Source organism: Balaenoptera acutorostrata, chromosome 7, assembly GCF_949987535.1.
Source record: "Balaenoptera acutorostrata chromosome 7, mBalAcu1.1, whole genome shotgun sequence".
Taxonomy (NCBI): Eukaryota; Metazoa; Chordata; class Mammalia; order Artiodactyla; family Balaenopteridae; genus Balaenoptera; species Balaenoptera acutorostrata.
This window is the reverse complement of record NC_080070.1, coordinates 108,071,252-108,085,438: the sequence shown is the minus strand read 5'-3', so window position 1 is coordinate 108,085,438 and position 14,187 is coordinate 108,071,252. Positions and strand designations below refer to the sequence as shown.

General features: G+C 48.9%; 1 protein-coding gene across 3 annotated transcripts in view; it reads right to left on the bottom strand.

The window, feature by feature from the left end:
- Positions 1 to 11,246: 11,246 nt before the first annotated feature.
- Positions 11,247 to 14,187, bottom strand: part of BLVRA (biliverdin reductase A) — a 58,461-nt gene continuing 55,520 nt past the window's right edge. For all 3 annotated transcript variants that reach the window (XM_057550512.1, XM_057550511.1, XM_057550510.1), the window contains one exon: positions 11,247 to 11,608. In XM_057550512.1, coding sequence (XP_057406495.1) covers positions 11,350 to 11,608 — 259 coding nt within the window. In that variant the 3' untranslated portion in view covers positions 11,247 to 11,349. The remainder of the gene's footprint in view (positions 11,609 to 14,187) is intronic.

Genomic DNA, 14,187 nt, shown 5'->3' with positions numbered 1-14,187 from the left:
GACCCCACTACTGCCGGGCTAATGAAAGGATGAATGGACTACTTAATAGAGAATGAAACCCGCTCTCAACGTGTGGCCCAGGAGGCTAACTCAAGCCCTATGAACCCTAGCTGAACGTCGCAGGAGTAACCATCCCTGTGGCTAAGCCATGTTAACCCAGAGGCAACTAGTCAACACCATCCAAGTTCAGCTATTGACCACTGAAGGACCATTGCCAGCTATCGATCAGGACAGTAACTTGCTTTTGCCCTGGCCGCGGGATCCACCCCCAGGAAAACACATGGTAAAACGGCCTGGGACTGGCAGGTAAGTCCCCGGTGATTTGGGTTTGCTCCCCCGTGGGGAATAGGATTTGAAAGATCTCACCTGTCTTCTCCCTGGCCGCAACTAAGCCCCCTTTTATTAACCATGTGGTCTGTGGTTACACCGCCTCTCCAGTGTTCAGCATCGGCTGTGGGGACCGAGGGTAGATGGTTGGTATGGTACTGCAGGCCAGGACAAAAGCCACAGGCAGGGTGGTGTTATCTCAGGATGCTGTCACTGCTTGTATTTTAATGGTCGTGATCTCCCCTGTACTGTGCCTGTTGAACGTCTTACAGTTCATCCCTGGTCTGAGCAGAGGGAATCTGTTCACGGGCTGGGCGACAAGGGTGGCCTCGCTGTGAAATGAGTCTTATTGCTGGGTCTATAGTGAGAAGTCATTGTTATCTTCCTCCGGACTTCCGTGAGAAACTGACCCGATTAGCATCTGGTTCCAAAGTTTGCCCACCTCTTGGTGAATGGCTATTTTTAGCATAGGTATCTTACGCTTGATACTGTCTAGCTGCTGGTGTCTGTAGTGCATTTGTGGTATTTGGTTGCAGCGACCCTCTACCTGCCTGACCCCAGGGATATCGCGGGAGAGGCGTGGACAAGATTGTAAGGGTTGGGTAGAGTGCTGTACGGGTGGAGTGTATGGTCAGACCACTCAGGGTGGCTGTTCTCTTGCTCTCTTTACATCCCCTGCTTGACCCGTCCCTGCTTCACTCACATGACTATCCAATCCCCTTAATCATAGGGCTTAATCAGTAACTGCCTACACGCTTGCCCCCTGCCCCAGCCGCTGGTTTCCCTGGTAACTGATGAGCCAACCTGACATCAATTCCCCCTATAAATGGTAGCCTCCTTTCCCCCCAATTAGCGAAGATTGCTGCCACATCCTGCCAGTGGGGAGTTCCTTTAGGACCCTTTGCTTCAGATGAGTGAGATTCCCCTGTCCAATAAGGCATTGATGTCTCTGTCGCTGTCTCCGGGCTCTTTCTTCAGTCTTGTGGCTGGGCAATGAAGAGGCTTGCAGGCCTGTGGGGCAGAGCCCACCCCAACGCCAGGGAACAGGGGAGGGAGAAACAGAGAATGGCTGCTTAATGGGTACAGAGTCTCTTTTGGGGATGGTTTGGAACTGGATAAAGGCGATGGTTGCACAGCATTGCAAATGTACTTAATGCCACTGAACCATACACTTTAAAGTGGGTGAAATGGTAGGCTAATTTCAACATCAGTAACCTTCACGACAGCAGACAGGAGAAAAATAGGTGGATGGGGACAAGGACGGGAGGGAGGTTTTTCACTCTGTAACTTCTTATACTTGGGATTTCTGGAACTTAAACCAACCCATTCTTCTCAGCCTGCATGTATGTCACATTGGTTTCAGTATTTGGATGAACTAGTTAAATAGGAGCACCACTTTTTTGTTATCCCAGAAAAACAATGCATGTTCCGAAAGCCTGGAGAAGCAGCTCAGTCTGCAGACAAGAAGCAACGGGAAAAAGAGCTGATGCCTGTGCAGGTCAATTAATCAGCACAAAATTGCTCTGTGCTGAGGCAGAGAAAGACCTGCCAAGTGGAAATGCCCTGCAGCATCTTTTCCCCACCTGGTCCCTTGGGACACAAAAGCAGGGAGTGGGTTCAGCACCATCTTTCTGTAAATGCAGATTTCATCACTGGAGCCCCACCCACCCATCCCCCCTCCTTGCCAAGCATTGCATTAATTGCTTGTGATGAATTCCAGCTTCTCCCACATCCAAGGTAGTTAGCTCAAGAAGTCTGCTCTTGAGTTGCTTACGCATCTGTGTCCCCTCCTTCCAACCCTGACCCCAACCTCCATCTGAAGACACTTTTACAGGCGGGGGCACCATGTGTATATAGCTGGTGGCGGGCTGCCCTTCCCGGTCCTTTGCTCCCCTTGGGCTTCGAGAAGTTCATCCGTTCAACTCGGCTCTGTCTGGTCCTTCCTTTGAGGCTAAAGCTTCTTCAGAGAATTTTCTTGTACTCCCTTTACTCAGGGATGAGGTTACCCATGCCCTAATCCAGACAAGCGTCTCAGTTGTAAGTTTTTAGTTTTTCCTGGAAATCTGAGTCAAGTGTCCTGCTGTGAACAGGAGTCCAGGGTCCCTGGAGAGCCTAGACACCTGTATCATCATCCCTTACTCTCTGAGCTGCTGAAAGCTAGTCCTCCAGCCCATGGCGGCACAGACAGTGATTTTGAAAAGTGACAAGGCTAGTTAGGCTGCAAACTGGAGGTGGGTCAGCATTGGTCCCGGTAAATCTCTGGCGCCCCCAAGTGGAAAGCTGTAGAATGACTACCTTGCAAAGAAAGTACCCTAAGAGGATTCCTGGCCCTGGCGCTTGTCTCTGGCTGCGGTTCCCATACAGGGTACAGGTGGGCACCGCCATGGGAGCCTTCCATCTGTGTGAAGAAATATGCCAGGGGTTCAGGAAGGTAAGTACAAGGCTTGGGAAGTGAACACTCTTTCTGACGTGCTTTTCTGTGGCCACGCCCTCATTTGAAGCGACTCTGCATTTTTTTTTTTTTTTTTTTTTAACTAACATGTTTTTTAATGGGAACCAGAGATATGGTTACATTACATAGTCCGACACAAAAAGCCCGTGGGTGATCAGGAGTCGGAAGGTTACAAAATAATGAGGGTAGCACTGGGGACAGGAAGAAAGCTGCTCCAGAACCTCAGGAGCCAGGCTAATACGGCCTCTCCCTGCGATGCTGTCTGTGCTCACCCCTGGAGTCCACCTTGCCAGGGCCAAAGCCACCTCTGTCCCCACCACCCCGGCCCCCTCGGAAGCCCCCACGGTCCCCGCCTTGGCCTCGGTAGCCGCCCCGATCATAGCCTCCTCTGCCAGCACGACGAGCATCTCCATAGTTACCCCCCATATGAGAGCCTCCTGGGCCCCCCCTGGGCCCCCTCCCGGGCCGTCTGGGTTAGGGGCCTTACACTGGTTGCATTCATTCCTCCAAGAGAAGTTCATGTTCTCACACGTAGGATTAGGACACTTCCAGTCCCCTGCTCGCTGCTGTCTGCCACTGCCGCCACTTGGGAATCCTTGGCCACTGTCACCACTGCCACCGCCTCCATAGCCTCCACGGCCTGTGGGTCCTCCTCGCACTCGGCCTCCATGACCACTGTCACCACCCCGATTGAAGTCTGCTCACCGGGGAGCAGATGAGACCTTGATAGGATTCCCAGAGAATTCTTTACCATCAAACCAGTCAGTAGCTGCTTTAGCGGTAGGTGGGTCATCAAATGACACTGTGCTATGCAGCTGCTTCCCACTAGCTATCTACTTTACATTTGGTGGTGTGTATATGTCCATGCTACACTCTCACTTCATCCCGGCTTATCCTTCCCCCTCCCTGTGTCCTCAAGTCCATTCTCTACATCTGCGTCTTTATTCCTGTCCTACCCCTAGGTTCTTCAGAACCTTTTTTTTTTAGATTCCATATATATGTGTTGGCATACGGTATTTGTTTTTCTTGCAGCTGCATAGAACAGGGAGATCAGCTCGGTGCTTTGTGATCACCTAGAGGGATGGGATAGGGAGGGTGGGAGGGAGACTCAAGAGGGAGGGGATATGGAGATGTATGTATACGTATAGCTGACTCACTTTGTTATACAGCAGTAACTAACATACCAATGTAAAGCAATTATACTCCAACAAAGATGTTAAAAAAAAAAATGATACTGTTGCCTCTCCCCTCAGCTTGCCTGTTTCCCTGTCTGTGTACAGATTAATCATGGGCTGTCCCGTCTTCTTGTTTGCCTTAATGATCCCAATCTGCTTGAAGTAATTGGCTACAGACTCAGTCGTAGCATTCTCGCCCAGGCCTTGCACAAAGATGGTTGGCCAGGGTCAGTCCTCCATGAGTTGGCGGTCGTTACAACTGCAGCAGCGGTGGCCGTGAACCCAGAGGTCGTGGAGGCGACTCTGCGTTTTTGCCTCACTTTTCCTCCTACCTCTAGAAAGCCTGAGCTTTCTAGATCCCAAAATAAAGAAAAAAGCCCTTTACTTCCTGGGCCCAAGTTGCAGCCTCTTGACATCTGACTGCCACTGCTTCTCCTTGAAGCTGCACAAACTCATTCTTTCAGAGACCCCTATATTCTCCATAGAAATTCCCCAAGTAATCTTTCTATGAAGGTCAGTTCTGTTGATCAAGATTCATCAGGAAAGAGTGATCTTGGGGCCTCCTCCTTTTTATGGAAGACTTCATTTTATGGTCCAGTGTCTTGGTCCTGTGTCTGTACAATAATGCAGCTGTCATTATGTGAAGGCTTCTTTCTCTCCAAGGGGAGAGCCCCTCTTGAAGTCACCTGCCTGGGGAGAAACGTGGATCCCAACCCCTCTCTCCTCAGGGCCCATCAGCCTGAGATGCAGCTCGACTCATCTTACCTTGTTGCTCAAAACCCTCATGCAAAGACTCTGAAGATGATCTGGTCCTACCCCTTCTTTTAAGATGAGGAAACAGCACCCCAGAGACATCGACTTTTTCTTTTTTTTTTTTTTTAACCGAGGTCAACCCCCTTTAGCAGAGTACCTGGGGGCTGCAGCCAGCCTCCTGACTATCTCCTGAGCTTCCATCCCCTCTGGCCCTGGAGTCTTCCAGGCTCAGCCCCTTCCTGCCTTTCGGCCTTATTTCCCACCCTGCTCCTCTGTGCTGTCAAATCCCTAACGTTCCTTGTTTTCCTCCTTCCTTATTTGGCTCAACCCAGATGCCACTTTCTCCCAGGATTCCCACGCAGAAGTGCTCCCTCCTTCCTGGGGTCCCTTGGCTTCAGGCGGTGCCTGTCCTAGGACATCAGACTCTCCAGCTGGTGTGAGCCATTCCCCAGTAAGCCGTCAGCATCCAGAGGCAGGAGTCAAGTCTTCATCACTTCAGTCTCCCTGGAGCCCGGCACCAGCGGCGCTCACACAGTGTAGGTCTCTCAGATGTTAGCGGAACACAAACGGATGAATCTTTGACACATACTGGAACCAGGAACAGTTACAATGAAAGTCGGGTAGTGTGTTCTGCTTGCTCACTGTGCTTTCCAGACTCTGTATTTTGGACTTTATGACAGTGGCTATACCCTTCACCTTGACGTGAATGGGCACCTGGGGGGACTAAACAGAAAAGTGCAGCCAGAGGGGCCTGAGCTCAATGCTGGGCTCCCCCATCCAGAACGGGGGTTGGCAAACCTTTGCTGTAAAGGGCCAGATGGTAAATACTTTCGACTTTATGGGCCATACAACTACTCTGTCACGACGACTCAGCTCTGCTGCAGCATGAAAGCAACCATATGCACTATGTCACTGAATGTGAGTGTGTCCCAATGAAACTTTACACAAACAGGCCATGAGCCCCAAACCTGGCCTGCAGGCTGTACTTTGATGACTCCAGACTTAAGTGAGGGAACCTGGCCACGTGGCTTAAATTCTGGATCTGTTTCATCATTTGTTTTTTTTAAAAAAAAAGAAGTTGAGTGGAAAGTGCTTCCTGCGTATGGCCTTGTATGGGAATGATAGAGTAATTGGACTAGGGGAGGTACGCTCCAGGCCTGGAACATGTTGCTTGCTTCCTCTTTTCTTTGTCTCTTCTTTCATTCTTTTAGGTGTCCAAAGTCTTCCGCTCATGTTCAGCAGGTGCTCTGTGGGAACTGTTCCATTTGTAGATGAATTCTTGGTGTACTTGTGAGGAGCGATGAATTCCGCGTCCTCCTATTCCGCCATCTTGACTTCCCCCTCACCCCCCGTCTGCTTGCTTAGTCAATAGTAATTCATATGGGGGCTTCCCTGGTGGCGCAGTGGTTGAGAGTCTGCCTGCCGATGCAGGGCACACGGGTTCGAGCCCTGGTCTGGGAAGATCCCATATGCCGCGGAGCGACTAAGCCCGTGAGCCACAATTACTGAGCCTGCGTGTCTGGAGCCCGTGCTCAGCAACAAGAGAGGCCGCGATAGTGAGAGGCCCGCGCACCGCGATGAAGAGTGGCCCCCGCTTGCCGCAACTAGAGAAAGCCCTCGCAGAGGAACGAAGACCCAACACAGCCATAAATAATAAATAAATAAAAATTTAAAAAAAAAAAAAAAAATAGTAATTCATATGATCTTTTAAAGTCGGCCAAAGACTTCCTAAGTGTTTGTTAGCTCATTCTCACTCCACAACTTAAAATAGCTAGGCTTAAAGCCAATTGGAATGAACAAAAAAGAATTTCAGGTGCCTGAACCTGTTCCATCCAGGGGCAGTACTGGCTGGACACACGTTTTGCACATGCTGTTCCTTCTGCCTGGAATGCCCTTCCCTCCCCTGCCTCACCTGCCTGCACCTGCAGCAAGTCCTTCTCAACCTCCAGGGTTCAGCACATTCTTTTGGGAAGCCTTCCCTGATTTCTTGCCTAGAAAATCTCCCTACACCAGCTTTTAAATCCTCTTCGTAGCATTCTTCATAGTTGTGCTTTAACATTTATTAGTTGAATAGCGTTTTCTTCCTTACTAGTCTACAAGCTGAGAGAATTGGGGGTGCCCAGGAATCACCAGGCCATCTTATTAAAATGCGGGTCCCGGTTTAGCAGGTCTGGGGCAGGCCTGAGGATCTGCATGCCTAAGAAGCCCCCAGGCTGTACCAAAGCCAAGGCTGCCAGTCAGCACACCACACCTTGAGTGTTAAGGGTTTAGCTCTCTTGGACCTCTTATTCCCTTCCTTCCCGCTTCAATTCCCATTCATGACTTTTGCAGAGAGGTTTGTCTATTTTTTCCCCTTCACCCATCCACCTAGGTCCCCAAGGCTGTCCATTCCATTAGAGTCCCCTCCCCTATAACCCCCAACCTCCAACGTCACCACTACTAGTGCACGGGCTTATCAAGGAATTTCCCCCCAAATAGCTTTCTCTTGAAGAAATCTAGTGTCATTGGCTAAAATATTCTTTTTTTTTTTTCCACTCGATTCCTTCAGTCAGAAGACCATAAGGCAATCACGCATTGCTGGGATTTCAGCAAGAAACATTTTCTTTTTCTCCTCAATTTTGAGGACCAATTAAGCTATAGATGCAGGTGAGAGATGAACTTTTTTTAAAAAAAAGAATCAGTTTTATTCCAATAAAGCTGATTGGGGAATGTGGTTGGGATCTACAGCCAAAGAGGTTTGCTAATCTGTCCCCTCAGAGTAACTTAATTCTTCTTCAAAGCTGCAGGCCACCCCATTGCAAAGGAAGTTTCTATCCCAGCCACCTTCGTGTAGGCAAGCGTAGAACTCAGGTGCATCGGGGGGTGGCTGGGCTCTGCTGGACTTTGCTGCCTCGTCTCTCCCGCAGCTTTTTAGGACAGGTTACTATGGGAGAAGTAGGTGAGGGGCCGAGAGGGGTCAAGGGCACTATGTAAGTTACCTTCCTCCTAGAGGGACCCCCAACACTTACGAGCATTAGTACAGTGGGAGAGAGGGCTTTTTCCTTCAAGTTGAACAGAAAGCCTACTTTGTTCTGAAATCTTAGCGCTCAAATCGTCTTCTCACTAGACCTTCCAAGGAAGTCCAGGTAGCCTTAAGGCAAGGGAGCAAAGGAGGGTCACCATCTTTTGGGTACTTTGACCAAATGGCTCAGGAATAGTTGTGGCTTTTTTTTTTTTTGTAGGAATATATCGTATTTTTATCTTTTTAGTTTATTTTAAAAATAATTTTTAATTTTTATACAACTTTAAAAGCCACTTTCCATGTACAGCTATTAAAAAATATTGGCTATAGTCCCTGTTTGTACAATACACCCTTGAGCCTACTTACACCCAATAGTTTGTACCTCCCCCTCCCCCATACTTACAGCCCCTCCCCCCTTCCCTCTGCCCACTGGTTACCACTAGTTTTTTTGTTTTTGTTTTTAATTGTTTCTTATTTAGTTAGTTGTGCCGGGTCTTAGTTGCAGGTCACCGGCTCCTTAGTTGTAGCAGGTGGGCTCCTTATTGTGGCTCACTGGCTCCTTAGTTGCGGCATGCGAACTCTTAGTTGTGGTATGCACGTGGGATCTAGTTCCCTGACCAGGGATCGAACCTGGGCCCCCTGCATTGGGAGCGCGGAGTCCTATCCACTGCGCCACCAGGGAAGTCCCACCACTAGTTTCTTGTTTTTTTTGGCCAGGCCTCGAGTCTTGCCGGGAACTTGGTTCCCCGAGCAGCGATTGAACCTGGGCCCTACACAGTGGAAGTGTGGAGTCCTAACCACTGGACCGCCAGGGAATTCCCTAGTTTGTTCTCTATACCTGTGAGTCTGCTTCTTTTGTTATATTCACTAGTTTGTTGTATTTTCAGATTCTACTCGCGGCTCCTTCTTTGAAAAGTTGTGATTAGGGGTGGGGCGTGGCCTTCAGAGGAAGGAGTATTTGGGAAATGCGTCAGTGGGGGGTCAGCCGGGATGGTTCCAGCTGCCCCAGAGGAAGGTGAGGGCAGCTGTAGGCAGAAGAGGAAGAGGCTTCTGCTGCATCTTCTCTCCCGGCTCTGTTTTCTCCCGTCTCCTAGTCCTTCTCCCTTTGCAATTCCTACGAATTAGTAGACTTGATGTTTTCATTCTGGATCTCTTGACCGAACAGAAAGCAGGCTGGAGGTGAGCGGTTAACAGCATCAATTAGTAACCACACAGCCCGTGGCGAAGACTCCTGCCTGGACCACATTTAGTCCGGCTGCTCTGAGCCCCCTGCTCAGCTGGGCCTCGACCTTCGGGCTTCCCCGTCTGTCCTTGCATCACCCAGTTTTAGCAAAACTTCTACTAAGTCCCTCAATATCTGATCAAATTCCTCATCCCTCACCCCTCGGTATCTAATCGCGCCAGCTGCCTTCAGCAAGAATCTCGTCAAGTCGGTGTAGCCAGAATCCCCTCACCCCTGATGTTTCCCCTCAGTGAGTTTCCATCCACCGACCCCTAAGCCCGCTCCTTGGCTATAAATTGCCACTCGCCAGTGCTGTGTGGAGAACTGAGCCCAGTCCTATACCAAGGTCTCTTTTCCCCTTTTGCAATTGTCCTGAATAAAATCTGCTTATACCACTTCACTGTCCAATTCTGGTTTTCTTTGACATCCACCCATTTTTTTAAAAAAATAAATTTATTTTATTTATTTTTGGCTATGTTGCTGCGCGTGGGCTTTCTCTAGTTGCGGCGAGCGGGGGCTACTTTGTTGTGGTGCGCGGGCTTCTCATTGTGGTGGCTTCTCTTGTTGCAGAGCACGGGCTCTAGGTGCGCAGGCTTCAGTAGTTGTGGCTCGCAGGCTCAGTAGTTGTGGCTCGCAGGCTCAGTAGTTGTGGCTCGCAGGCTCTAGAGCGCAGGCTCAGTAGTTGTGGCTCGCAGGCTCTAGAGCGCAGGCTCAGTAGTTGTGGCGCACAGGCTTAGTTGCTCCGCGGCATGTGGGATCTTCCTGGACCAGGGATCGAACCCGTGTCCCCTGCATTGACAGGCGGATTCTTAACCACTGCACCACCAGGGAAGCCCTGTCCTACTTCTAATATCAAATAGGGCCAATATTCTGAAACAGCAGTTATCAAGCCCAAATGGGAGAGACTATTGCACTGTATTTTAATCATTGAATATGTAACATTTATCTCATGCTAGATACTGGGGAGCATACAAAAACATAGAGCATACAATATTTCCTGGCCTTGAGGGACACTTGATGTGATAATAAAACAAGAGAACAAATGAACCAATATTTATTACAAATTATTTTACATGGCAAATGAAAGAATAACCTTATGGGTTTTTCTCAGATTTAATATACTTTCCTGCTTTACCGGGAGATACTCTGGTGATGGAATAATAGAAACAGAGGTAGAGAACGGAGTTTGCCTCCATCTCATGGTTTCTAAACTAGTTAAGGCTCATAATAGCAAGTGGGGAGCAGGGAAAAAAACCAAGAGGGAGACATTTACAGAAGCAAGAAATCTAACACAAGCTCAGAAGAAGATGCAACAGGACCACCAGTGAAACGAAAGAGCAGCTTCCTGGGACTCGGCTCTGCCTTGAGGTCAAGCAGATTGGACCGGACGTGAGCCACGAGTCCAGACAAGCACAAGACTCCAAGTGCAAACACGTGTGGCTTCCCTGGCTGTCTCCTGGGTCTCCGGTCTCCTCTCCAGGCAGCCTTCTGAGCGCTCTACCTAAATCAGAAACATGACCACGCACCCCACGCCCCCGGCACGTTAAACAACACCCTTCGGTGCCTCTGCACAGCCTGATAAACAACACCCCAGCTCTTCACCTGGCCTACAAGGCCCCCCCCCATCAGATCTGCCTCCCTGGGACTCCCCACTCCAGACCCAGTGCTCCAGCGACACTGTCCCAGGGCACTGGCCAGGCTGCTTCTTACTTCTCTCTGTTCATACTGCCCCCCCACCCCCACCGCCCCGGCCAGGAAAGCCCTTCTTTGACCTTCACGCTGCTGATCTCTTCATCATCAGGACCTGGTTTGGACATCTTCCCTGAACCCTCCTCCAGATGGCCAGGGACAGCCTGAACCTCCGACGTTACAATGACCAGTTTGTGTGACTCGCTTCCCTTCCGACACTGGGAGTTACTGAGGGCAGCGGCTATGCCTTATTCATTTTTAGGATCCCCAGCACCGGGCACGGGGCACGGTCGCCCAGTGATAGTCTGTGGGGGCGAAACAAAATTCCTTAAGGCAGGAAGGAGGGTTCCAGGCACTGTTTTGCAGTGATTTAGCGCATGAGTGGGATTTAAAGGCTGGTTCTGCCATTTACTATCTGGGTGACTTCAAACAAGATTTTTTCAATATACTAAGGAAAACAAGCCTGGTAATACTCGTCCGACAGGGCCGTTGGGAAAAGTGAATGAAACTGGACATCTAAAGCATCCCGTGCCGCTCAACCAAGGGTGGTTCTCTTTTCATCCCCACCACATGTGCCCCTACCCAAGTATCACTCCCAACGCGGCTCGTGACAATAAGCGAATCCTGTTTACCCAAGACACGTTTAATGGTAAGAATAGAGATAAAGGTCAACTCTTGATAAAAATCAGGCTCGGGTCTCGTCTGGGCAGGGCCGTGTTGCCCCCTCCCTTCACTTCTTCGAGCGGCAGTGTTTCTGGATCTCTCCCGCCAGCCACAGGCAGTGCAGGATGCGTTTCTTCTCGGCAGCCAGCTCCTCTTGAGAGAACTGGCCCAAGAGTTTCTGGACAAATATATTTTGATCCTTCAGGAAAATATTCTTATTGACGCCTACGTTGGGCATATTCTCCAGGGACCCAGACTTGAAATGGAAGCTTAAATGTCTGTTCCGCTTTAGGCCAGGCGCCTTCTCTTCAATCCACGTCAACGGGCTGTGGAAGCAAGAGGCACAGGGTTAATTTCACAGAGGCGCGCGGATGCGGGCTGGCACCTGAGCACCCAGTGCCAGGTCCTCGCTTTGTGCCCGTTTTCCCTGCAGCTGCTGCATCCCAACCTCCACCAGCCTCCCAGACGCCATGGGTGATTGTTGGCAACTTTACTGCCCAAAGGTCCTTTGTTCAATTTTGCCACCAGGCAGGGGAATTCAAAGATTCTGGTGTATCAGGTTGTTATTTAGGAGTTTTTACCCTGAATCTCACCAGATCCCTCTGGAGGATCCAGACCTGAGATCCTGTGCAAACTGTTGTTTCCAAGTGTATGTGCATTTTTATGGGAAAGGATTCTTAGCGTTCTTTCATCACATTTTCAAAGAGGTCTATGACCCCAGGCACATACCAAGGCCAGATGCTGCCTGCCCACTCACAAAGCACCTGTTTCCATTTCACATTTGCCCCTCAGGCCAAGGTCAGCACTCACAAAAATCTACAATTCAAATAGGACAGACCCCCGCTAAAGCTTCTTCTTTTTCCGGATTTATCTTTTCTGTCTTTACAGTAGATAAAAGCTGTGTTATCTGCTTAATGAAACACAGAGAAATCTAAGCAGATTCGATGTAAAGTTAGAAGCTTCACTGAATAATGTGACAGGAAAAATATAAAATCTGCTCTTCAAAAATGTATTCTAAAAACAATACAGCATTGATTTAAGGACTTTCGATGGAAAAAAATCCATAATTCTTTTGCCTAAATAATCTTCAGTTTGAGACAGTCCTTTCAGATATTTGCCTATATGTATATGGAATATAAATCCTAAAGTATAACTAATTTTTTATTATGTTTACTTATTTTAAAATATTTTTATGATCCTACAGATACTGCTATTATGATATTTTTATCTGCATATCATGGGGACACCTGATTATATAATTCATTATTTCATTATTGCCAAATATTCAAGCTCTTTCCAACTTTAATATGGATATCCTGCATTCAACCTCTTCACACATATACACATATATAGTTTTCCTTCCTTCTTCTGGGAACGAAGTCTCAGGAATGAGAGGACTGGCTCTGGCTACTTTTCTTTGCTTTCCCCTCCTTATTCTTATCCTACAGGGAAGAGTCAGGGTCAAGGACAGGCAATCTGGTTGGACCGCCGTGCTAAGTAATGGAGTTTTTAGTGTGAATAGGGAAAGGGTTCAATGCCGGGCAGGCATCAGGGTCCCTGGCCTTCTCTTGTCTCCATTCCTCGGATTCCCTCTTCCTCTCCCCGTGGGCTGCAGTGGGGCAGGCCCGGCGTGGGCAGGCTAGATCAGCGTGGCTAAGGAACGAAGGGGAACTACCTTTGGTTTGTTTGTTCTCTGCCTCTAGAGGGACGGGCCGTAATACGGCTAATGGTGTCGGTGCGGAGTTGCAAGAAAGGGGCCCAGGCAGGTCACTTAAGATTGTTTTGGGTGCTGTAGGAAGCTCAGGGGTACCTCCAACCTGGGTAAAGGAGCCCTCCCCTTCAGCCAACCAGCTCACCCAGACCTACATTAGAGTGTGGGGTGAATGTTTAAGAGGAAAAGATCTGAAGTACATAAAGGGGGAGCCGTCAGGAGAGATGTGGACAGAATAACTTCCTCATCTTGTGGTCCTAAAAAATTATTTGCCCTGGAGGATGAGGGCATGGGGGGTAGGGCACGCCTGGCTCTGCCACCACTCCTACCAACTGGCTTCAACAGGAGGCCTGAAACGCGTATCTCTTCTATATAGATTTGGGTTGAAAAGGTGTTCTAATGCTTTTTTTTTTTTTTTTTACAAAGTTTGAAAACTGCTGGTAAAATGGGAAGAACACGGGCTTGGGAGTAAATTGCACTGGGTTTTCCTGGATAATCTGGGACCTGAGGCTAATGATACCCAACCTCGTTGACAGGTGAGGACTAGGATGAAGTAAAGACAAGGCCTGGCATGTTTTCAATAATATTCCCTTCTCGTGCCCTTCCTGTGCATTTCTGTGGAGAAGGTGTGACCATCTGGGGACCAGAGACAGGCTGCCTGAGCGTGATTCTCACACAATCACTTGTTAGCTGTGTGCCCTTAGCGAGTTTCTTAACCTCTCTGAGCCTCATAGTTGCCTAGGTGATCATAATAATAACCATAATAATGCCTACTCCAGAGAGTTGGTATAAAGATTGTATGAGAAAATCCTTATAAAAGGACTAGGCCCTGGCACCTGGTAAGAACTCAGTAAATGTTAGCAAGTACTGGCACTTGTACAACCGGGATTCAAGCAGTGATCCTGGTCTTGCTGGTCCTTTTATTGTGACCTTTCAAGGTCATGTCTGCCCTCCTCCCCAGCCTCTGCTGAGGTTCTGCTCTGTTCCACTAGGTTGTTGGAAGGCAGCTATAACTTAAGAAACTGTGTCGGCAAACGACTCGCAGAGGCTCCTTATGTTTAAAAAGACTTGGTAAGAGGCATTTTATCTTGAAGGGTGTTTGCTGGTGAAAGATCTACATTTACTGTCAGATGGGACTCATTATCTCAGCCTCCCAGATGGATGAGTAGAGGACTTGGTTTCGAAAAATAATAC